Here is a 26102-nt window from a genome sequence, read left to right on the forward strand (position 1 = left end):
GTCCAATCTCCCTGCTCAAGCAGGGTCCCCTAGGGCGTATAACTCAGGTTTGTGACCAGATGGCTTTTTAAAATCTCTAGGGAAGAAGACTTTACAATCTCTCTGAGCAACCTGTTCCAGTGCTCAGTCACCTGCACAGTAAAGAAGTTCTTCCTCATGTTTAAGTGGAACTTCCTGTGTTCCAGTGTCTACCCATTGCTTCTAGTCCTGTTGCTCAGCACCAGCAAGGAGAGGCTGGCTCCATCTTCTTGACACCCTTTCTTCAGTCCCCTAATCATCTCTGTAGTCCTCCACTGGACTCACTCCAGGAACTCCATGTGTCTCTCATACTGAGGAACCCAGAACTGGACACAGTATTCCATGTGAGGCCTCACCAGGGCTGAGTAGGGGGGCAGATCACCTCCCTTGACCTACTGTCAATGCTCTTCCTAACGCACCCCAGCATACCATTGGCCTTCTTGGCACAGGGTCACACTGCTGGTTCATGGACAGCTTGTCCACCAGGACCCCCATGTCCTCCTCCACAGAGCTGCTTTCCAGCAGGTTGGCCCCCAGCCTCCCCAAGTGTAGGACCCCGCATTTGCCTTTGTTGAATTTTGGAAGGTTCTTCTCTGCCCATCTCTCCAACCTGTTGAGGTGCTTCTGAATGGCAGACAGCACTCTGAGGTATTGACCACTTCTCACAGCTTTGTGTTATCAGTGAACTTGCTGTGGAGGCTCTCTGCTCCTTCATCCAAGTTACTGATAAATAATTTAAACAATATTGGGCCCCCTATCAACCCCTAGGGGGCTCCACTAGTTACAGGCTTCCAACGAGACCCTGTGCCATGGATCACAACCCTCTGAGACTTGCCATTCAGCCACTTCTCAATCCACCTCACCGTCCACTCATCCAGCTTGCGCTTCCTGAGTTTCCCTATGAGGGTGTCATGGGAGACAGTGTCACAAGTCATGCTAAAGTCCAGGTAGACAACATCCACTGCTCTCCCCTTGTCTATGCAACCAGCTGTCCCATTGTAGAAGGCAATCAGGTTGGTTAAGCATGATTTCCCTTTGGTGAATCCATGCCGACTATTCCTGGTCACCTGTATATATGAACGTATTTCAACCATCATGCAGGTGAACATATTACCTGGCTATTTTGATAGTGGGATAGTGGGGCTAGCAGTTTGGAAAAATATATATATATATACACTTCTTGTTAGAGAACAAGGAGGCACAAATTGACTACGACTAGGTTGTAACTGTGAAGTAAAGTGGCAACCAGGTGATTTCTGCAATAGCCTGTATGTTGGCTGGGTGGATGCAGAAGACTCAGCTGTTTGGAGATGCAGCTCAGCTTGCAGAGACAAGTGTATGACTTGAATACTTGTGACTGATGGTGGGACCGAACTGCTGAGCCATGAGGCAGTTTTTGGTGTTTTAAACCGAAGGTCCACATCTAAACTTGTGTTGACAAGTTGGCTCTCAGAGCTGTTGTGCTATAGGGTAGTGAGGTGGTGACAGCAGTGTTTGTCCACACTTGGAAATGCACCTAATGGGCCTGTAAAAGACTGGAATTCATGAGCAGTACAGTAGCTGTGAGGATGGAATAAATGTTTTTATTAGCCAAAGATACAACCCCTGCCAGGGTTGCATTCTGGTGAGTAAAGGAAAGAAAGGACATTGTGTACCCACTTCCTTAGATTTTAGGGTGACAGTCAGCTCACTAAATTGTGCTCTTGAAAAGCATCAGTTTTTTTAGTCTGCTTTTTATGTGATCAAGTTGGAAGGAACTTTTAATGTAACATCAGGAATGTTCCTCCTTTCCCAAGCACTCAAAGGCTAACCAACTTACAGTGCATACTACTAATATGTTATTTCTCACATGTAATATTAGATGCAGACTTGCATTGAAAATAAAACCCCAAAGATCCCAGTTATCACTGAATAAATACTATTCTGACTGTGGATAACAAATAGCAAAGGTGGCAGAGCTGGTGTTCAGCAGTGTCTGCCCATCTTTCATTTGTTCATTTCTTTTTGTTCGTTTAGCTGCTGGTTTCACTTGCTTGCAAATAAACAAGCTATCCATTTGAGAGCAGGTCTCTGTAACCTGTAAAAACTATGTGTACTTTTCCTGCTGAATCTGTGTCTTTGAGGAAAGAACCCAGGGGACTGGGTTCCTGCGGCTTTTAAAAACAACTTCATCTGCAAATGACCAACAGGACAAACAATTTACTTTTCACAAGTCTGCTCTTGGAGCTGGAGCAACAGGACTCAGGTCTGTGGTTCTCAGGCAAGTCCTGCTGATAGGAGAGTTTTGGTTCAGATGTGGCTTGGAAACAGGTTGAAATCTTTATGAAGTTCTGACAGCCTTTTCCTTTTTCGAGGGTCCTGTAGCTCACTCTTGTGATGATTACGAACTGGTAGACTTGCATACATATTAGATCACGAGTCTGCTGTCTGCTTGCGCACAGTTTCACATTAGCATGTGGTAGCCTGTGCTTTTTGGATGTGAGTGGGTGTTCAGTCCAGATGCGTGGTATTGAAAGGCTCTGAGGCTGCCATATTTTAAAGGGTGGGCACCACTGAGCTAAATCAAGATGCTGAATTGATAACACTGGTGTTCCCTGGAAGAGCCATGTCACATGAAAACAGGAATCCCTTTAGGCACACCACTTGAGGTAGTGGATACAAATAGAAGGCCTGGAGGCCACTCAGCTGTGGCCTGGAGGTCTGTCACAGGAGGTGGTACAGAGCAGTGTGAATTCCCCCCAGTCCTCTGTTGTCCTGCTGCACACTGACTTTTTTGCATGGTTGCTAATGCATTTTTAGCCTCCCCAGGGCTACTTTTCCCTTACCTGATGTCTTTGTAACTGCAACCAGTCATAATCCTCACTAAAGTCTTGTACATCTTTCTTGACTCTGCATAGTTCAAGGTTTGATTCAGTTCCTGAATTTTTGGGTTTTGCAGCATGGAATCAAATCCACAGTGTCTGTCTTGTCCACTAGAAACACCTCTACTGAATTAAAAAGGATTTTGATTCTTAGTACTCATTACCTTTCCTACCCTGTGACATTCCAACAAGAGTTTTCCCATTCAGAAAAACCTCTGATGGGACATCTCAAGCATTAATTGCTTTGTAGAACAGGTGAGACCAAAGTGGTGAGGAACAGACTGCATGCTGCTTATTGCCTTTAGCTGACTTCACTTGTGGAGAACTGCCATGGAAGAAAGGCAGGGGGTCCAAGTATCAGTTGTTTGTCATTTCATCTTGAGTGTCCCCTCCCCCATTCTCAGGAGTATATTCTGGGAGGACTCAGTGCTCACATGCTTTTGAAAATACGAATCCAAAAACCTCAGTGTTCTGAGAAAACTGTTTCAAAACCAAGCTCTCAAAGCACCTTGTCTAGGGCTAGCTTTGTAATGCAGTCATCCACAAGAGAGGAAGGATTTCTTCAGCAGTCAGAACCTCTGGTAGTGGAATTCAAATACCCCTGAAGATGCATCTGATTCAGAGGCAGCATCCCTTAGATTTCTCTCATTTGGAAGTAGGTGTGGAGAGTCTCAGACTGATTCAGTGTGCATATTCGATGTGCATATTTTAATTCTTTGTGGTGAGGTCTGCCTCTAACGTGAAATTATTCCAGGAAAATTCTCTTTACGATAAATTTCTATGCTTTGCAAGGGATCACTGCATTTATCTGTCCATGCCAATCTATTATTTTTTCTCTGAGAATTACATATCCTCCCATCTACTGATGGGGACAATGTGTCTGCATCTAGTTATCAACATTGGTAAGGAGATGGTAATCTATCCAGCTGCTTGGTGCATCATGTCTCTCTGCTGGCTGGCTCCATTCCTCAGGCTCTTCAGCCTCTAGCCATGATGCTCTCAGCAGCATAAGCCCTGCTATAAGAATAGCTTCTGGAGGATGGAGTAAACAAGGAGACAGAAGGAGGAGCTGTCTTCCTTCATGTGTAACGGGGGGATGTTAGCAACCCTGCACAGGGAATGTTCTCACAACTGTTAGCTGAGGTGGCTAGAGATACTAGTTCTGTCCAAGTACTCCCTGCATATGGCAGCATCTGCACAGTGGCCTTCGACCATGGCGGAGGAAATGAATGCGTGTCCTGGAATTTTGCCACCTGTTAACCACAAGATACATTGAATTTCCTAAATGAGGGTAAAAGATGATTTTGATTGATAAAAGGACTGAAAAGGAGGGAAGATGGCCAATTTTGCACTATAGATGCATCCTGAAAGCTTATATTTGGATTTTGTTATTAAGTGAATTATTCCAAATTGTGCAGAGAAGCCTAGGTAACCATTGCAGGTGCAAGAGAAGTAGAGTGGTAATATGAAAGCTTGAAACAGTGTTTCCATTCTGATACTGTTTTTTATTCCATTTCTATTTCTGTATGTGAATTTGATATCCAGGATGACTGATGGAAGTTGCCCTCATAAAATTCCACTTAATATGTCTACGAATCCTAGAGGTAAATTTTGAGAGCTGCTTTAAGTCTTCACTTATTAGCAAGTTCATTTCCCTCACCCAATTCTTCAAGATATGCTGTAGCACTGACTGCTTAGAGACATTTATTTTCCACCATGAGAAAGGGAACTTGGTACCGAGCTCTGTGTTAAAGAAACATAACCTGCAACTTACCAGTTTGTGTACTATGTCACTGGGCTTCTGCAGGTCCTTAGTAGTTCCCAGATTGGGTAGCAATCTAAGAGTTCAACCATGTGCTGTAAAAACAAGTGTTTCGTTTATATCTATTCAGATCACACCTGCTGCCTTTTCTTCCTTTACTTTTTTTTAATTCTGTCTTCAAAAGCAGTTAAATTTCATGCAAGCAATTATTTGACTTAACTGCCAACTACATGTGGATCACTTTCACTGTTTTAATCTATCTTCTTTCTATTTGTTATATTACTCTCTTCGAGGATAAAAGTTACACTTAGAAGACAGTAATTGTCAATTTAAGTATGGCTTTCTTTCTGATGAATGCTGCTAAGTTGACTTTTTTGGCCTTTTGTCATTTCCTAATTTTTTTGTAACGTATTAAAAAGCAGGTATGAATGACTCAAAAAAGTTAACTTTTAAAACATTTTCTTAATGAGTGCAACTAGCTGCTATGTCTGGCTTCATTTCTTATTCCCTAATTGCATAAGTACCCTTGGATATTTTATAAGTGGAGACTTCAGAGAAGAAAATTCAGTATCTCTACCACTTTGAATCGTCATTAAATTTTGTCCTTAGCCTCACTAATGAATAGACCTTTTTTCATTCTAATACCATTTTCCTCATGTTTATTTTAAGAATGTCTTTTCCCTCTTTTGCAACACAAGTCCATCCTGGTTTTTTTATAACCTTTCTTTTCTCCTCGGGTCTATACTAGACCTTCCTTGTTCCCTTATTTACTTCCTTAGCTTTCCAGTAAGATTTTCTTTAATTTTCCAGTCTTTGATCTGTATTATTTAGGGAGTTTTATTTGTTGTCCCTTATGTCTGTTTTTTTCCAGCAGGACTCCAGTGAATCCAGCTAGCAAATAAAACAACCATTTTTTTCTTTGTTTTCTTTCCCTTTTTTAAGTCCTCAAACTCCCTGGTTCTGTAAATGGTCTTAATGTCTACAAACTGTGAGTAATTGAAGTAATAATTGTGGATTTGGATTTCTTGATTATTTTTTTTCTTTTTTTTCCTTTTCTTTGGAGCAGGTTTCCCATGTGTGCTACACAGAATACTTTTTAGTTGGCTGATTTCAAAGCTGCTGAAGATTAAAAATATAAAACTTGGCTTTCCCTATGGATCTCAGTGAGATTAGACCAAACTAAAATCTTGGTTCTGGAGCTTGGCAACTTTATGTGCGCACATACCAATGTTCTATTAAAAATAAGAGTTTGCTATGCTTACTAATTTTAAACATTTATTTTTAAGTTGACTTCTCCCATTGTAAATACATTTTCCTGTGTTTGTTTGTTGGTATAAGAGCTACAAAACAAGCCTAGATTGAAATTGCCTTTGAATTAATGTCAATGTTAGTTTCTGCTAAAACACTAATGAAAATTCAGAGATGACTAAAAGTGACTTTGACTCTCAATACTTGTGCAGTTTAAAATGTTTAAGGCCTTAGAAGACTTAAGCAATTTGCGCTCACCCAAAGACTCCTAACATCCAAAATTGTCTAAGCCCTTGGAAGAGCTGACAGATCATGAACAGCTTAAGATATTCTGAGGGTTCAAAGCTGATTTAGAGTACAACCTGCCTGGAATCACTTTAAGCAATTAACAGGCCTTTAGGTTTTTAGAGGACTTAAACAAGTTATCCATCTTTAGAGCTTGGTTTATGATAATAGCAAGTTGAATGTTCCTGTTTAAAGAACTTTAAGCTCTGTGTTCTGGAATCTGTTATTTACCTTCCAGGTAGTACCTGCGGCTTGTTGTGGTTGGAGCCAAATAGTGAGGGATAGTATGGAATATGGGCAAGATTGAGTGAAAAGAAAATCAGTAGAAATTCAGGAAATTCTTATTTGGTCTACTTCTGCTTTGTTTATTCCACGCTAATTGGCCTGGGTGGCGTGGGTTTTTTTCTCATAAACATGCCTCTTTTTTTTTTTTTTTAATAGTGCTACACCTATTATGTAGTGCACTGTATTATGATACACAAAAATCTTACTGGAAATCTTAGTGGTATTGTAGGAGTAAACTTAACTCTGGGTCTTCCTTGCGCCAGTGTTTTGTCCATCTGTTTTCAGTAGTGCATTAATTCAGATGTTTTGCATTTAATGATAGCTGCAATATGCCCCCTCCAACTTGGGATATAGCTCTTTTAAATGTCAAAGTAGCTGGTGTCTATTTACAACATCAGTAGCCCTGGAGTCACATTCAAGTCTAAGGAGGTTCTCTCAGATGCAAGTTACAACTTCCTATGTCACACTCTATATAAACACAGTGTGTTTGCATGACAGTAGAGTAAGAATGTTCTGGGAAAACTTGCTTCAAAAAACTGTTGTGGTATTTCAGTAGAAGAAAGAAGGCTGTCTGTGAGGGACTTCGCTTGTCCTTATTCTCAACACAGGTTTTGCTGTGTAGCTTTGCATTCCATTAAGGGCAGTGCTCTCAACCTCAATATTTATACTTGGGTCCCAAGATAATCGAACATCCACACTATCATACTAAACTCTTCTCTTTCTGCCCTGTCATTGTCTTGGTGCTTAATTTCCATCTGACACTCCTGTTGAATGTATTGGAAGACTGATTCTTAATTTGAGACCTTTTCCTATGGAATATAAGACAAATTCCTCTTAGTGCTTTCTGTTGGTGTGTCATCTATTTCAACTCATTTTATGAGTCAACTCATGTTCTACATGCAATCTGTAGGTAGATTACAAGTGCTGACTCCTAGAAGTCACTTGATTTTTACCGTAGTGACCCTGTGGATCAGAAGAAACTATTCTGTTTGGGTTCTTCCTACTGTGTTAATCTCTATTCTCTTTCTCTTCTCTCTCTGAGGTATCTAACATCTTGGCTGACTGACAACTCTCTCCTTATCTGAGATATCACACTTTTGCCCAGGCAAGATGGCTGTTAGGTGTGTGCATTCTATCTAAATCCTATCCACTGGTCACGAGATCGTGGATTGGATCCAGCTTTAGTTGCCCACTCTCGGGCAGGACAAACTCATGCATATTCACGATGTTGAGACGGGAAGAGCTACTGAATTAGCTTCTGGTGCCACCAGCTTTGTAAGACTCATATAAATGGTGTGAGTTTGAATACAGCATCTTCAAAAATCCCAGTATTTAGCCTAGCAGGCAGGACTGCACAATCAAATGAACAGGACCAGTCATCTTGCAAAGTTGAGTTGCCATCCTCCCTGAAGCAGGCATACAGCTACCAGCTGCACCAAGCTGCTTGCTCTCCTGCTTCTGCAGCACCTTTGACAATTCAAGTAGGTGTCAGGAAATGTTTCCGCATGGTTGTTGGTTTTCATGCAGGCAAGGCTTGCAGGATTCTGGAAAATAGTGGGCTATATCAGTATAGGGAGTAAAAATGCATCTGCTGCTAGATGCACCACTCATCTGAACATGATAAATAGGATAATTTCATACGTCACTTAAATGTCTGTGGTTGTTAATCGTAAATTGTAGATCTCGTGTTCTCTGAATTCCTATACTCCATCTCGTGTTCTTCCACTGACTAGTTATACGTGGGCTGTACTCCAAGGGTATGCACTGAAATAGGCTGGTGCCAGTGAAGCCGCCACCTCTTCTTGGTCAAAGGGAATTACTGCCTAGCAGAGCTACTCCAGAAACCCTGTTTGCTGGTTCCATACAGTTTGCACTGCAGCCAATTTTCACTTGGATTTGTCTCTGCACGTGGTTCATCGCTTGCACAGAAAGCTAAATATTTATGAAGTAGGGCGTTAGAAATTATTGTTTTCCTATCCAGGCAGCTGCTGGGAGGGCCAAACTTCGCCTTGTACTGACAATACCGTTGCCTAGCTAATCATGGGAGCCAGGGATGGGCTTGCTGTGCTGATCATCACAAGCTGGCAGAAAAGATAATGAGCTGCTGACAAGGATGCATCTGGAATCTGGCCAGCATTGCATTGCATCGCATGAGATACTGTGTGCTGCTTCTTCCTTTCCAAAGCAGGACAATAGCTGTTCCTTAGCATAGTGTCACCTTGCTCTCTGTAGCTCACTCTATTCCCTTGATACAGTTTGAATGGTTTAAAAATGACAAGTTTACACAAAGGAAAGAAAGCACATTTGGGAAATTCAAATACTTTATAAACTAATCTGGTTTTGTATGCTTGCATTTAGTAATTTTGAATGGACAGTATATTTGAGAAGTCAGCTTTAAGAAGTAATTTCCTTTGTGGAGAAAACGAACTCGGCAGCATAAAAATCAGATGAGCTGCATGTCATCACTGTGCAGCTAGTCTTCTCTGTGTTGAGCTTGCCACAGTCTTCATTCCAGTGATGAAGTTGTGATGATATTTTTAGATGGAATTGCAGGCAGCAATGTCTTAATCAAAATTTAGTTCAGTACAATAGCAAACAAGTGGGCTGCTGTTGGGCCTTTCCGTGTGGCAGGATTTGAAGAGGAGAGCAGTGCATTTGCCCATTGCTGCTGCCTTCTTTAATACTGAAGATGTTTCAAGTAAAAAGGCAGTAAGTGCTATTTATGCCTTCCTGGACACGCATCTGCTACTTGCAAATCATGGATTGTTTTGTCTTGCCACCATGCTCCTGAGCTGTATTGTTATGGTGGAGTTGGGGAACTTTTGTCCTAATCCCTTGTCTCTTCAACTCCCAGTTTTGGATATGCCAGTTGGGGGATTACCCAGATGTCCAAGTCAGTTTGTGCTGACCTGTGCTTTGTCGATTTACTTTTCAAATACTGGTTAAGCCAATGCAGTAAATAGTATTTGAGCTTTCTTGTCATTTATGAGTAATTTTGTCATTAGTTCCTAGTGCTTGGTCCTAGTTTCTTCACGGGGGCATAACTGAGCTGTGTAGATAATACCTTCATGCAGAGGGAGAGGCTGTGCTGCCTAAGTTGTCGACTCTTGGTACTTAACAGGCTCCACTCTGAATCCTTATTTGACTTTCAGCAAAGCCTGCAAGTCTGTGCCCTTCATCCTCTCCAAGCTTGTTAATAATGTGAGCTGGACACAGGCGTGAAGGAAAAGTCCGTCTCAGAACAGATCCCTGCTGGGAAATCCAGACTGTGAGCAACTCTGCATATAACAAAGCTAATGGAAATTTCCAGGGAGGGCTTAGAGAGCTCAGTGACAGCCATAAAAGGGAAGAAAGTAAGAACTTGACTAAGTGGACTTCACTGTCCATGACTGACACAGTGTGGAGAATTGCAATTTTTCACCCTAAAACCCTGGGCCACAAATGTCCTCCTTACTGCATCCACATCCAACTGGCAACATGCTCCATGCTACACAGAGCTTCTACCTTATGCCTTGAAAAATGTAAAGTGCTTCCAGCATTTCCATGTCTAGAATTTGATGAAGCAAAAGTTAAATGCTTACATTACCTGAAAAATATTCATCTCTCCAGTGTAAGCTTCTATGGAATGAATAGTTAGGCCTTGATTTGCAAATCTCCTGGGAAACGTACTGTGAAAGGCTTGCTCATTTACGAAATTCAGGCAGTATTTTGCAATGGGAGCTAAAAAATCTTTAGGCGTTTTGAAAAGGGAGATTGCACTATTTGAAATAGATGTGGCTAAACCAGAGGAAGTCTTTAAGCTTGACTGAAAATCTGATTTAAACCAAGGTAATTGTGCTTGTCACATGCATCTCGTTGTGTACTTAAGTTGGTTTAATGTGCAATTATGTGATCAAGGTTCTAGTGCAAGTATGGTGTTAAAACTGGCATTTAGCCCATACAGTAGCAGTATTTATTTGATGGAATCTTTGTTATGATCTTAATATAAAAGATAGTGCCCAACCAGTGCCCTCTGATAAGTTCAGATATTTCCTTTCCTCGCTGTACCTTTGTGCAGTCTGAAACATCTCTTCTGTAGGCTCAATCAATCATCCAAAGGCTGAAAAACGTAGTAAGGGGCAAGCGGGATTCTGATCTTTGGGCTGTGGAGAGACCAGCGTGAGTCCCGAGTCAGAGATGTGCGGATGTATGACAAAGAGAACAAATATGGTGCTGAGGATCTTACTGCTTGAAGTCTTTTGCAAGAGATAGAGTTGAGAAGGGGAAGTTGCTTAGCTGGCCAAAGGAAGAGCCTGCTGAAAGGTAGCAGTGAAGATGCTCACTGCTGCAGTAAGGAGTGCCTGTTTATTCTGAGCCACTTCTTTTGCCCTGCGGGGAGACACACTCAGACCAAACTAAAAAGCCAGATTAAAGTGGTGCTGAGGATGTTGAACTCCCATCATGTCCAAGTGTAGTGACCTCGGCTTAAGCCTGTTCATCAGTGTTCCCAGTCAGCAGAAGGAGCAGTTACAAATCAGTTACCAGCTGCTACAGATCCTTCTTCTGGGAGGAGGAAAGCAAATTCCTCAATTCTCTGGCAGTAAAGCTGTGAAACTCAGTTGATAAATGGCAGCATTTTAAACTAATGTGAAAAGTCATGTATTAAACAGAATGGCTATTGATTTCACCATCTAGGGGAATGTGCAAATTGACAGCATGTAGCTAGAATGGACTTTGCTGTCCAACATCCTGACTGTAGAGTAGTGAGCCTCTGCAGAACAGGTAGGAGCACGGTCGGGAGTTTTTCATCTGGTGTACTGCATGTCAGCTTGGTACTGTGATGCTTTTGTAGAAGTGAAATCGATCTGACTCAAAGAAGTGTGTGCGCAGGAGCTGAGCTTTCTGTGTAGTACAGGAACATGATGTTTGGGGCAAGAGAGGATACGCAGTGTTGCCAGCTCACGTTTTGGCCTAGGGAAAGCTTTGTGGTCTTCTGGTTTCTTGTCTCGGGAGCTGGCAAGCTGGTGAAGACAAGTAGGGCACACGTAGTACCTTGACGAGAAATACCAGTCATGTACGTGGCTGTGGAGACCATGCCTGTTCTTTGTGAGCTGGAAGAAGTGTGGAAGAAGGGGGAGAAGAGCATGGGTCAGTTTAGCTCTGTTGTGTAATAGCTGCAGATATCAAGCACACTAGAGTTTTAATGGAAATTTTGACAACAAGGTCAGAAAGTCTTGCTTGCCTAGGGAGCATGCTACTTAGCGGACAGCAAAGTGTGACAGCTAAGCCTCAGTCAATATGTTAGGCAGGGGATGGAGCAGTCAGAGGGACTGTCACGGTTTTAGTGACAAATTACCATCTGTCAATAAACTCAGAAGCCTTTGGAAATCAGCTCTCTGGCAGCTGCTTTCATGGGATGTAATATAGCACAGAGCTAACTCAGCACAAAAAATAAAAAAACAATGACTTCCTGTAGACTCTGTGAGTGGTTTTGTTGACCTGATTTTCTCAGTCTCTTGCCCTGGGTCCCAAGCTGGGGTACTGTCACCCCAACAACCTAGCCCTAGGCCTCCAGCACACAGTTTTTCCCATTGCAGTGTGTCTGACCTGCAGCATTGTTTAAGCTGGAGTTCTTGCCAGTTCTGCTGAGGCATCTCATTACAGGGACAACAGCTTTCATATGTACATAAAACGGTCATGTTTGTGCCTGAGCCATAACGAGCTGCCAACTACTTGCCCTGCATCCTTCCTTCAGATTATGAGACTGCAGTTGGCAGTGTGATACAAGTCCAGCTCTTCAGACACAGTTCCCTTCTGTCTACACAGGACTTTCCCCCCCTCACTGCCTTTTTGTGACCACTGCACAGCACTGCTAACTCTTCACCCAGCACCATCAGGTGTCTGCAGTCCAGCAGCCATGTGGTGGTACACAGAACCATTAGCTGTGAAATTCAAGTTTGGACTTTTCAAATACACATGTTGTTGATGCAGTACAAACTCTTTCGTGGAAACTTGTTTAAATACATCTGTCCTTGCTTCACAGTGGCTGTCACTGAGCTGGCTGTATAGAGATTTATTTATAGGTAGAATGAGAACCATTTGCAAAACACCTAAATGTGGAATAAGAGCAGTGTCTTACTGAGCGCTACCTAGCACAGGAAATGCTTGCAGGCACCACGGGGAGAATTGGCCTTTCTATTCCAATTCTTCGTGTAGTCACTTGGAGTTAGGGTAACCTGATTGTGTACACACAATTGTATGTCTTCATTTCCTGAAAATCTCTCTGCTCTAGTTGCTGTGTCTTGGTGTTAATATTGAATTGAGATGAATGGAATATTCCAGAGCAATCTGGTCATACTTTACTCCATGTTTGCAAGGTGGTTTATGGTGATGAGCCCTTTTAATGAAAATGTGAACTGAGCTAGATCCGCAGTTTCTGTAGGGCAGGAATCAACACTGTTATTCCTGTTGTGGGGACGTAATGTCTGCTGGCTGGAATAGTGTTCTGTCACGCTAATGTTTTTTCCTTCTTTGGTGTTTCAAGGGCCTTAAACTCTGGAGTTGAGTACCACTGGGACCAGCTGAATGAGAACATCTTCACTGCGCATTCCAGCAGCAGGAGCACTGAGCGGCCTGGGTAAGTCTCCTGGATGTGAGTTAGATCTGACCCTTTCTGGTGTTTTTGTTACATCTGACAGGACCGCTTCTTCTTTGTTCCCTTACCACTGGCAGCTTTAAATATGCAATTTTCTCCCCCTTTGACATTGTCTGGTCGGGTCACCTAACCTTCTTCCAGCAAGTGACATTCAGTGCCCAAAAGTGCCAGTGATAGTAAAGAACATGTGTCATTCATGGCCCCAGTAACATCCATGAGCAAGTTGTGGGAAGAACATGTGGGGCTTGATGCATCAAAAGCACCATGCAAAGCAAATGGCCTTTGGAGGATAACTGAAGAACAGGGCAGTTCACAGAGATAAGGGCAAATCTGTTGGGTGGACCTGGCGACAGATTTTCATCCCTTTAATTTCTGGTCATGGGACAGTTGTTTCTTGGCAGTAAACTCTAAAAATAAAGCTAAATCCCCTGACAGCCCCATTGACTGTTTCATCCAGTCTGTCCAGTGATGCACATGTTAATTATTCTAAACACAAAGGCGATGCTGCAGTCCCTTGCTTCTTGCTCTGGTGACAAGTACTTCCCTGTAAACCAGCTGTTCTCAGCAAGAGGGTGATAGTTGTGTTTCTGAATTGTGAGCTCCAGGATCCCAAGGAAGTTATGAGCTGGTGTACAGGGCAATGTCTGTGCTGTCCTACAGTCTTGATCCAATCGAGGGTGAAAAATAAACAGTAGAGATTCTTTACTCTGCTGTGTGAGTGGATATTGCCACTGCTTACATTTCTGACAGTACATAATCAGTCCTGTATAATGGACAGCTTGAAGGCAGAAATACTGGTCCAGAATGAACTAGCTCAAAGAGAGAGATAGAAAAGTGTGACAGTTTTCAAAGCCTTATGGCTTTGAAGGTTGTGAATGAGGCAGTCTTTCCTAGAATCCTTTTGCTATTCCCAGCACTTTCAGGCAGAGGTCAGTTTTGAAAAGAGCGTCCAGCATTGTCAAGATTCAGCTGTAGCATCATACACTTCAGCTGTTCGATTCTGAGAAGCTAATAAGCCTTGAGGTGATTCCTGTTGTTTGCTTTTGAGAACAGTGTTTCTCTTGTCTGACTGGAATGAGCAGAAGTGCCTACTGGAGTGCATTCATGTGTGATGCTGACAAACTAGGAAGTTCAGAGGAGGGAAACGATACAGGCTATGTCTATGGGAGTTGAAACTGCCCTGCCGATGTATAGGAGGTTTTATATGAGTTTGTGCTTCTGCATTGCACATTGCATTGCCTACCCAATGCAGTGACCCCAAGACAGGTGTTCTGCAGGCTTAATGATGCTGCAGAGATATCTCTCTGTGCCTGTAAGACACACTGCTTCTGTGGAAGGGTGAGTGCACTCTAAGACTCTGTTGCCTTAAAACTCAAGAGACCAGCTGCTGAGACTGGAGAGGGGTGTCTGTGTGTGTGTAAATAGGTGCAGATCACAATTCCCTCCATCCCCATCTGCATAGTGGCTAGCAGCCTGGTTGGAGTGGAAGCAAGAAGAGCCTCACGTGGATGTTTCAATCTTGCTGGGGCATGTTGCCTCCAATGTTCCTAGTCTTATTTGTTTTTCTCTCTTTTCAGAACCAGCAGAGCCACATGGAGAACAGACAGGGACATGGGCCTGATGAATGCCATAGGCCTGCAACCCCGAAATCCCCCCACCTCTGTGACTTCGCAGGGTACCCAGACCTTGGCGCCTCAGCTGCAGAATGCCGAGACTCAGACAGAGAGGGAGGTACAGGAGCAGGAATCCACCTCTGCAGGGACTGGGGAAGGTAGGAGGTCAATCAGTGATTTATCTGACACAGCTTACCTGGTGAATTAGGAGTTTCTGCATAGGTTCCACATGCTGTCAATGCATTTAACACTCCTTTTATCTCTTTGGCAAATATTTCTCCAGCCTAATTTGCCTGTAATCAGACCAAGATGATCAGGAGAGTGAATCTCTGGCCAGATGAATAGAGAAGCTGTCTTTTCCACCTGCTTTGAGGAGGCAAAATGAACTCTTCTTCAGATCACTGTGTCTTTGTAGAATCAACTGTACTGCCATCACTCCTCACACATCTGAACTCTTAACCATCAGTAAGGCTGCAAGCTGTTGAGAATTATCCTTTCTGCCTCTGTGTTAGAGTTTAGCTTGGTTCTTCAACTTCTGCAAAATGTGTGCAGCCTTCACAAGCTCAGCATTTGGATACAAAATAAAATAGTGTAAATCGCTTCTCACAAAGCAGCTGTGAGTATTCTGTTTAGTCTGATTGATGAAGTACATGATGGGTGTCCAGCTCAGCTATTCAAAACCGTCTCTAGTGGTTTGCAGTCCAGGAAAACTTACCAACATGTAAAAAGCTGGAAGCTGTGCAATTCCTATATAGTGATAAAGTCTCTAGTCTGCTGAAAACATGTTGATTTTGTGCAGGCTTCTTGTCTCAATACTGTAGCATTGTACTTCAATCCAACTCTGAAGGCTTGGCTAGGGAGGAGTTGGGCAGTATATACATATGAAAGACAAGAGAAAATTGAGGAGACAATTTTGAAGTTGTTGGTTCATGATGAACTCACTTGGCTTTGGGAAGCAGCCCACAACATGCCTGTTTGTGCCTCTATGCTTGTTTGTTCTCTGTCACTCTGAAAGATACCTTTTGGTATGTGATTCTTCTACAGTTACTGCTGTGCAGTATCCAACGTGTATGATAAGGCTTTGTGTTTCCCTGATCTCTACTCTTCTGTTCAAAGTTAAGTGGGAAATTATTGGCCTGCGGGGTTTCTGTCTGCTTATCTCAGCAGAGCTGAGATTAACCTCTCTGGAAAGTTAGTACAACTGAGGGCATGTAAATAAGTCTGGAACACAGGCTGTCTGGACAACTGCTGATCTCATGGGAACTGGTTCTTCCACTGAATGTGGTCCACAGACTGAAAACAGGGTACAGTGAGGGACTGTCTTGCATCGAGGCCATGGCGGCTGATGCTGCAGACTTTGGGGGTCTTTCTCTGCTCTGTTAAACTAGGGGAATTCTCCAGCATTGCTTTTTTCTGATGCTGTTCTGCAATCATCTGAAGGTTTCATTAACTTGTTCTTTCTAATTAACCTTTCAATTTTCAAATCTATATCATGGATTATAACTAGACCGTTAATGAGCTGGGGAAAGGATTATCCTTTACCAGTGCTTTGGGTGGGGTATCTCTACAAAGAAGGAAACCAGGAAGCATTTGGAAGAAAAGGAGTGCAGATAACAAGCCTAGAATAGAATACTTCTCTTTTTCTCCCTTTCTTGCTTGGAAGAAGGTTGATGAGTTCTCCATTAGGTATGATTTCTGTCTCAGGCATTGACTTACTGCACGTCCCCTTGCAAGTGGGCCTGTCACACTCCTGTCAGCTACGTAAGGACCTTTAGAACAAAGGAATTATTCCAGTTCAAACACATGCACTGGAGTTGAGAGGTTTTACCCTATGATTGATCAGTTCCTGTGCCATTTGCATCCTCAGTGGAAATTCCTGTGTAAGGGCTCAAGACCAACTTGAAACAGGGAGCTGTGAAGACATTAACAATCAGGAGTATGTAGGATCAAAAAAACCTAACTGTAATCCATAATAGAAGAATAGTAAAAGGACCCATCATGAAGCAGAAAGACAAATTTTCAGCTGCTGCTACCAACACCTGAAGCAGTTAGCCAGGTACTTGTGGCAGCAGTAGTCTGGTTCATCTGAGTCTTTGTGCTTCACATTATGCTTGAACCTCTTTGCACTGCTTGTAATGGTAAGGCTGCTGTTTTTCTGGCACCATGAACTCTTGTGATGCACGTCCAGTGTGTTCTGGCAGGGAAGATTAGATGCCATGATGCTTTTCTGATGGCTAGTTTGCCCACTGTATCTACCATAACTCTCTGCCTGTTGAAAATGAAAACATGTTTCCTAATAGCATGATCCAGGTGTCAGGGGCCAAAAGAGGGGGGGGGAATAAAAATAAGGAAGATATGCTGCCACTAGGGTAGGGCAAATTATTAATTGTCTAGCAAATGGGAATAAATCTTCCCATAGTACAGTACACCAGGGGCCTGTGAAGATTAATTAGTGTTTTATATGGGACTTTGAAGATGTAAATCACTACATGAAGGCTTAGCAGTATTATCAGCAGTAGAATGGATAAGTCAAGTGTGATTCTGAGTACTGTAAAGGAAAGTGGTTTAGTTAGCACCTCGTCATGAGGGGAAAAAAAACCCTAAACCAACAAACCAAAAAAAAACCCTTGTATGTTAAAAAAAAAGAAAAAAGGAAAAAGAAAAAAGAAATGCTAGTGCTACCCTGAGAATGGTTTCCTTTCCTATGTCCTGTCAGTCCCACAGTTGTGAGGAATTCTGGCTCAGGGCATTTCTTGTACATATGTACTTATCATATTAAAAAAAAAAAGTATGCAGAATTGCATCAGGAATCTAATTAAGCTCTGTGCGGGTATAAATAGTTTCCTTTTCTCATGCAAAGCTCTGCGGGGACTTTGCTGCTCTGATTATCTTTCTACCGCCTTTAGAGGTATGAGGAATGAGTATGTGATGACTTTATTAGAAGTGAATCCCTCAAATGTCTGTATCTTTCTGTTTTGCAGCAGTTGGCTTGTGAACTCTGCTCCACATATAAACTAAAGGTAGTTGGAGTTGAGAGAAAGCTAGGAGAGGTACCAAGATATGCTTAAAACAGTGTTTCAGCTGTCTCCTACTTTCTTATAAGCTGACAGACATAGTGGAAATACTGAGAGTTGTAACTTTGAGGCACTTTTAATTAGAAACAATCCATTGGGAGTTATACTGTACTTTCCCTTGCAAATAGAGGCGTGATGGGAGTGGGATCTGTATCCAACTCGCAAATTGAATCTTGCTTAAAAACCAACAAAAATTCTTGATGTGGCCCCAAAGCTTTAACCTTTAGAAATTGTGATTCCCAGTCCAGACTGGGTCAAGCCGTGGCTGTCACTTGTTCAGACTGCTGGATCTGTGGAGTATGGCACAAGTGGCAGGAACTGTCAGTGACTGCAGTTTTGCAAAAGGTGCTGCAGGCTGAAGGAAAGGGACCTTTGCAGAGCTTCGTGACACTTGATGATAGTGCATCCATGCTGTGCCTGGCTGTTGACAGTATATCAATACATCCTTTAGGTAATCCAGTTCTTAAAGAAAAAAAAAATCTACACAAAAAAAATAAAGAAGTAATAAAAAGTAATAAAATAATGGAAAGGCAGTTGTCATCTCATTTCCTGTCATCTGCATTGTCTTTGTGACTTAAAATTCAGATAGGTAACTCAGTGCTCCTTGTGCACCCTACTAACTACTGACATTGTAGCCATCAGAATACTTGCTATCAGTCTATTGCTACTTTGCCTGTCTGTAGGGAAACAACATGTTAACTACTGTCATGCCATATACAGTTTTTAACCTGTTTGATTGAAGGGTTAATCACCAACCAATACAAATTTCCATTGTACCTAACTGTTTTCAGAGGTTGCAGGAGATACTTTTGAGTGGGAAGAGAGTTGTAAACTGAAGGCTTCGGTTTGTAGAATTCAGTCTGTTCAAACTATTGGTAGTGAAAAGACAGCACATGCAAATGAAACTTCCCTGATATAAGCAAAGCATCCTGAGGATGCCTAAGGAGCACTTAGAAGCAGTCAGTGTGCCTGCATGTGGTGTAACTTTTTTAATCTGAGACATTAGGAACACGTGTCAAGGGGCTGCTTGGGCAGGAGTACTCTGTCCCTAGCCAAGCCTCATGAATGCTAACAAAAAACGTGTTGTTTTATGTTAGCTGAACACGTTCTTGCAATGCTGTTGTCAGATGTGATGTGACTTCCGTACAATCGATGTGGAAATGGGAACTGGGACACCAGGGATCAGCTTCCAGATCTGCCTCATGTTCTCCAAGTAGAAATGTGGGTAGATCCCTTAGCCTTTTATCTGCCTGTCCATCTGTAAAATGTGCGTCATGTCCTGTAAAAGTGCAAATTTTGATTTCTCTCTAAAACCCTCTGAAAAGCAGTACCTGAAAAATAGAATCAGGTTCTAAAAGCATGTACTATGCAAGCCTTTACAGTGTGATCTACTCGAAGTACTTGGCTCTCTTGGGATTAAATTATGTGGGCTTACAAAAGTAAGTTTCACTCATATGAATCGCCAAGGTGAGCTATTGCTGAGAAATTTGTTACAAGTCAAACCAGTTGTGTTTTTTCTGAGTTCTGTGGAGTTGTTTGGATTAACTACCTCAGAAAGGAAGTGTGAACGTGCTTCTGGGCTTGATTGGGCAGAAAAGTAACTGGTAGTATTTCTTGTGGCATTAAAGGAGATATGATTATTCATAGTTGGTTATGCTGTGCTGTGTCCCTCCCCTTTCTGTTCTTATGCAAGGAGTGAATTTAAAAATGCTGATATTTTTATCTTTGAGCATCTGAATTAGTGGGTCAGCTCACACCTCAGAGCTATTATTCCATTTTCTCTGAAGATTTAGATATCTCTGCAGTGCTTACTGTTAGTTTTGAAGCTTTGTTTGCAAACATGACTGCTAACTACTGCTGGTTTTAGAAAGAGGACAGTTGAAAATGGGGGAAAAAATTCAAAAGCTATGTTAGTATGTTGCACAGCCACAGGGGATCCTGATCTCACCCTCACTTCTGTGGACTTTGCTTTTTATCAGATGTGTGCCATCCGTGCCCAGAGATAAACACGTTGTACTCCCTGTAAGTACTTCAGAGACCACTTCGCTTAAAAGTGGAAATAATCCTGCCTTTTGCCCCGCTCCATCGAAAGTTTGCCAGATATTTTGCCTTTGTAGTCTTCTGTGTCAAATTGTTGTCTTGCTGGAGTAGTGTGGCAGAGGACTTCTAAAAACAGATGCATTAGCTAAGAGAATATTTTGTTAAATGTTTGAGCCAGTCAACTACCTTGACAGAAATTCCCTAGTCTTTGGGATATTTGTTTTCTCAAGAGTAATGTTTTGTTCTGTGTTTGGAATAGATAGGGTTTTGGACGTCTGGAAAGGTCACTTTGATTACACTAGAAAGTGTTCGTAGGAGCACAGCACTGTGGACACAACACTGATACTTACTTGTGTTGAAGAAGGAAACCATGGGTGGTGATGTCCTGTCAGGTACAGAACTTGCACCTTATGCAGAAAAAGGTTGACACTGTGTCCAAGATTACTTCCTACTCTGTGATGGATTTTGCTACAGGGACAACCTGTGTGGAAGATGAATTGTTATTCCGCAGGTGTTGTGCTTACAGTGGTATTTCACACGCTGTAGCCTGGTTTCACACGCTGTAGATGGTTAGTTCAGTTTTCTAGAGTTTGTCTGTAGTGCTCTGAGGTTCCTCTATTTTTCTGACCCTAGAAGGTGGGCTTAGAAGAATGAGAGCCTGAGATAAAAGATTTTACAAAGTCTGGGACACCAGAACGTAGTTTTGAACATAAAATGAGAGAAGAGAAATTGCCTTGTCCATATGGAGAGTTAGATGTGCTGTCACTTGTCCTACTCCTGCACTGGTTTGAGTTCATGCTCTGGATGTGCCTAAACTCTTTGGAGTGTCACAAGTATGGGATTTCTTTCTGTCCTGGTCTTGTTCAGCTGGAAGTACAGGGAATGTTCAGCAGGCCGCTGCAGCAAGTTGAAACTTATAGCAATCCGCGATGTGGGGTTTACAGCATTTCTGCTGTTTTGGGTAAGTGCCTGTGTGCACACCCTGAACCTTTAGCAAATGGAAGTCAGCTTATTTCACTTGAGCTGAGTACTAATGTAGTCTGCATTGGCAGCCTGGTGAAAGAATGTGTGTGGGAAGTAGGCAGTAGGAACGGGCTGTGTGTGATCTGTGCTGTAGCTCAGCTCAAGGCAAATTGTGCAGGAAGCTTTGCTCTGAACTAGTCAGCCAAAGTCATTGTCAAAATCTCAGAGAGGGAAAGGGGAGGATAATCCCAAAGCAGACGTGCTTGTTGGCTGCTTGAATGGTGAGGCTCACTTCTGGCCCTTGATGGGCTGTCTTTCTGGAATTTCCAACATTGCTGTGTCACTGTGTTTATGAGCTGAAGGCTCATGACTTGCCGATTCACTGATTTCTGCTGTGACATCAGCCTTTGCCTGTTTTCTGAAGAAGCACCAGCCTCAATCAGAAATTCAGCCATGGCATATGGTAATTCAGGGGCAGGGAAAAGCAAGAGGTGCTGTGGTGTGCACTGCCTGGATGGACTTCTCTGGTGAAGCACATGTTTATAATGCTGAGGAGCATTGGCTGGCTGGGAATCTCTTCTGATTTACTGTTCCAATGCTCCTGTATTGGTCTAGTTTATAGTAAGTGATTTGTTAAGAGCACAGTACCTGCTGTTTCAGGACTTGTGTAGTAGATATGACTGGCTGGCATGTCTCTAGGCCAGGTTGCAAATTTTGGCTTTCTTAAGCTTCCTCTCTAGACTGGCCACATGGCTGGTAATGAAGTGCTTTCAACTATGCCCTCAGAAGGAAGTGATGACTAAATCCAAAACCATGCTTCTCAAACCTTCCACTTAGTTCTGCTCATGATTAATGCTTCAGTATCCCCTGGCATGCATGCTTTTCACGCTGAAGTTTCCAATAGCTTCCTCTGTTCTCAGTCTTCGTACTGGTCAGCCAAGTTCCTAGTTCATGGATCAACCACATCCTAGTTCATCAGGCACATGCTGAACAGGATTTCTCTGCCAGAGTTGTGGGTCAGGCTCCGTCCAGGGGGTATTCTTGCTCACTCCTCTAAGACTCTGCTACAGATTCTCACATGGTTACAGGTGTAAACCTGTGTACAGGTTTACTACATTCCTAGCGAAAAGGGATGTGTTCTATTAGTGAGGATTAAATTTGCCTTTAATGTCCATAATATTTGTACAACAGGGGAGTACGTCAGCAGACTTACTTGAGGATGAAATAAACTGTATCCTGTGATGGGGGAAGCTGGTATTTCTTGATGCAAGTTCCACTGAGCCCATGAGGAAAGGGAATAAGCCATCACTGACTGATTGCACAACGTCTCTACAGTGGTGTGGTGTAGAACTGTGCTGAATACCCTAGCTCTCATATTGGATAACTGAGAACCATTTAGGTTGGAAAAGACCTGTAAGATCGAGTCCAACCTTTAGTCATGTAACTAAATCATAGCACTAAGTGCCACGTCCAGTCATTTCTTGAACAGTTCCAGAGATGGTGAGTCCACCACTTCCCTGAGCAGTTCCAATGCTTAACCACCCTTTCAGTGAAAAAATTCTTCCTGATATCCAACCTGAACCTCCCCTGGCACACTTTGAGGCCGTTTCCTCTTGTCCTGTTGCTAGCTGCCTGGTAGAAGAGGCCAACCCCCACTGACTACAACCTCCTTTCAGGTAGTTGTAGAGAGTATCGGCCTCCTTTTCTCCAGGATAAACACCCCCAGCTCCCTCAGCTGCTCCTCATAAGACTTGTGCTCCAGAACCTTCACCAGCTCCATTGTCCTTCTCTGGACATGCTCCAGCACCTCAATGTCCTTCTTGTAGTGAGGAGCCCAAAACTGAACACAAGATTCCAGGTGCAACCTCACCAGTACTGAGTACAGAGGGACAAACCCTGCTGGCCACACTATTTCTGACACAAGCCAGGATGCCACTGGCCTTCTTGGCCACCTGGGCACACTTCTGGCCCATGTTCACCTGCTGTTGACCAGCACCCCCAGGTCCTTTTCCACTGGGCAGCTTTCCAACCACTCTTCCCCCAGCCCGTAGCGCTGCCTGGGGTTTTTGTGATCCAAATGAGGACTCGGCACATGACCTTGTATAACCTCATACCGTTGGCCTCAGCCCATCAATCCAGCCTACCCAGATCCCTCTGTAGAACCTTCCTGCCCTCCAGCAGATCCACACTCCCATGCGATTTAGTATCGTCTATGAATTTACTGAGGGTGCACTTGATCCCCTCATCCAAATCATCGATAAAGATATTAAACTCCACAGCCCGAAGTATTTTTCTTTTCCTAGTCACTGTGGCATTTTGGCTTTTATTGTGTTTTAACCCCTCCCTGCATCTAGCCTTGTTGACATTTGTGTTCATTTCCTTGGTGCAAGAGAGCTCATGGCTTTCTCTTCTAATCAGCACTGTGATAGCTTTATGGAGGTGGGACTGAGATTTATTTCTTTAATAAGAATCAGCAGGATCCCACTGTGGAATGTTTCTAGCAGTTTATGATTACAGACTGTTCCCCAAATGCTCTGGGTAGGGTTTGTAGCAAAAGAAGGATGTTGGGAAACAGAACTGGGACAAACTTCCTTGTCGTGGGGATTCAGTCTCCTATGTGGACTATTTTTTTGTGAGATTTTGTTCTTCAAAGGTAATCTTGAGCAACAAAGGTATCTGACAGTGGTTCTCTCAGAGCTCAATAGAGCCTGACTATGAAGGGAAGTCTCAGAAATAGAGCAGACAAAGATTGTAGGTCTTGAGATGTTTTTTGCATTCCTCAAAAGATACCAGTCAGGGGAGCAGGAGCATACACACTTGATCTTTCCTTCGTCATAGATGATGTGAAAGCACAGACTGTGTTCTCTAGTTGCTGTCTGCTCTTGACTGCTGCTTATGTCTTCCCTGACTGACACTGGGGACATGGCCATCGTGTCATCTGCCTGGGCTTTTCTCAAACAAGTGAAGTAGCAAAAGGCCACAGATTTCTTTAACACCATGGTGAAATGTTTGTTTTATTGTAGTGCAAACTGAGGTTTTTCTTCCTGTCCCCATGGAACTGGCAGGATTGTCTCTAAAGCTGTGATAAAACATCCTGCCTCTTTGACTACACTTTTTCCCCCCACTTTTACAGCTAGATAAGAGCTGCTTCTCCAAGGTTTGGACGTGCAAGTCTGTGAGGAATACCTGTGGGAGTGGCTGAGATTTTCTTGTCAGAATTCGGTGCCTTTTTTTGGCACTTAACCAAAAGTTATGGAAATAAAATGTTGGGTTCCCTCTGGAATAAAACCCACCTTCTATCCGATCATGTGCACACTGGATGATGCATCTACCCAGCATGCTTTCTCTTTGTGTTGTAGTTTGCCTTGTGCACCAGAGTTGCTTCTGCTTTCTTTTGCAGGGGAAGGTCCAGAATATGGAGCCAGTGGGGAGGATGCCCTGAGTAGGATTCAAAGGCTGATGGCAGAAGGTGGCATGACTGCCGTGGTTCAGCGGGAGCAGAGTACCACCATGGCATCCATGGGCGGCTTCGGCAACAACATCATTGTGAGCCACCGGATCCACCGCAGCTCTCAGACTGGTGCCGAGTCCACTGGAGCTGAGGGCACATCAGCACAGCAGTCCACCTCACAGCAGCTGGACACAGAGCTGGAGGGACGGATCCTGTCAGAGTCTGTGCAGCTGCCGGAGCACGGCCTGAGCCCGCGGACAGCCCCTAGCGCGAGTGAAGGACAAAGCGCTGGTGATCTGGACCTGCCAGAGCAGGCCCAGTCCTCCATGGACACCCAGGGACCAATTGAATACAGTGACCTAACTAATAATAACCATCTTCCTGACAGTACCAACTTCTATAGTAATGACAGCACCAGTGGGGAGTCGCGGAACAGGTAGAGATTAAATTGTGTGTTGGTGCTACCCTTGTACTGCTCAGCAGAGACCTGTACCTCACAGCTGGCCAGGAGTTGGAAGACTAGGGACATGTGGCTCTGACAGGATGCTGGCGGTTCAGAGGGCTTCTCTATCCTCGGTGGGGGGGAAAGGGATAAGAATTACAAGGGAAACCATGGGCAAAAAAGCATACTTAACTTCTAACATTCCCACTGCTGAAGAGTTAACAGGAATACAAACCACGCTGTCTGCACATCATGCGAATTTTGAAGCCCCATGGCATCCTCTGAGTTCAGCCCTAACCCTCCAGTTTGGTGTGTCATCCTTCGTAAAGCCTCTTTCCTTTCCTGTTTCCAGCCTTTTTATGCCCAGGGAACTGATCAGTAGCTTGAGAAAGGGAAAGGGGCCTGCAGCATCCTTCTGGATACAGGCAGTACTGGGCAAACCCAGGTGTGATGCTCCAGCTCTGTTGCTGGAGTGGAGGAGTCTTCCAGGCCACAGTCCCTCTCCATAGCACAGCACTGCTCCCCGCCAGGCTGTGGTGTTCTGAGACCAGTCCTGCCTATGCTGTGGTCTTTTCTGGGAAGAACTGGGCTTTGCCGAAACATGCATGGCTCATGATATGCTCACGGGTGGGGACCTTTCCTTTTTAGAGAGCTAGTTTAGTACTTGGCAGGAACCTAAGTAGAGCTGCTGTATAGATGGGTAGAGGGACAGGGGCTACTGCTCTCTAGTCAGGATGCAGTTCACACAAGGATGTTCTAAGCTGTGCCAATATTAACATGAATGAGCCACCCCAGTGGTTTCATAGTGCCAGGACTGAGCTGAACCTGCCCGGAATGGTGCAGGAATTGTCTTTCAGCTCCAGGCCAGGATGTGAGGTATTGGTCTGTGATGTAAGGTGTTGCATGTGAAATCTTGACCTTGTACATGTAGTTTCTAGTGGAGAAGTCAAGGCTCTGATATTTTGTTTTTAGTCTCAAATGTGATTTTCCTTTTCGTTTGTAACTCTCCATCCCTAGCAGGCTTGTGGAGGAAGGACAGGGAGAGTGTGAGTGCTAACGAGGGAAACACCAAAGATCAATGTCATTAAAATATGACAAACCCTTGCTTGACCTCCTGTCTTCATTTGTGTGATGGTTGTCTCTGTGTTTGGCCTTGGGGATAGATACATCCGGCTCAGAAGCTCAAGCTAGCTTACAAATGTCAGATGATGATCACCATTTCCCAAGAGGAAAACAGACTCAGCCTGTGAGTTGAAAGCCCAAAACTGGGAAACAAGGAGGAGCATTTGGGAGTCTTGCTTGTGAATCACCTTTTGACTAGTTTGGAGATGAGTAGGCACCTCTCCAATGCCCATGGTTCAAGTAGGGAGAAAGGAGTGTTTCACCTATCCAGCTTGAAAAGGTATGTAGAGATGCAGCACTACCT

General features: G+C 43.5%; 1 protein-coding gene across 2 annotated transcripts in view; it reads left to right on the plus strand.

The window, feature by feature from the left end:
- Positions 1 to 25786, plus strand: part of AMBRA1 (autophagy and beclin 1 regulator 1) — a 129984-nt gene extending 104198 nt beyond the window's left edge. For both annotated transcript variants that reach the window (XM_027719533.2, XM_027719534.2), the window contains exons 16-18: positions 12983 to 13075; positions 14671 to 14864; positions 24184 to 25786. In XM_027719533.2, coding sequence (XP_027575334.1) covers positions 12983 to 13075; positions 14671 to 14864; positions 24184 to 24674 — 778 coding nt within the window. In that variant the 3' untranslated portion in view covers positions 24675 to 25786. The remainder of the gene's footprint in view (positions 1 to 12982; positions 13076 to 14670; positions 14865 to 24183) is intronic.
- Positions 25787 to 26102: the final 316 nt, after the last annotated feature.

This window comes from Pipra filicauda, unplaced genomic scaffold (genome assembly GCF_003945595.2).
Source record: "Pipra filicauda isolate LSUMZ 115617 unplaced genomic scaffold, ASM394559v2 scaffold133_size2016399_pilon, whole genome shotgun sequence".
Classification (NCBI taxonomy): Eukaryota; Metazoa; Chordata; class Aves; order Passeriformes; family Pipridae; genus Pipra; species Pipra filicauda.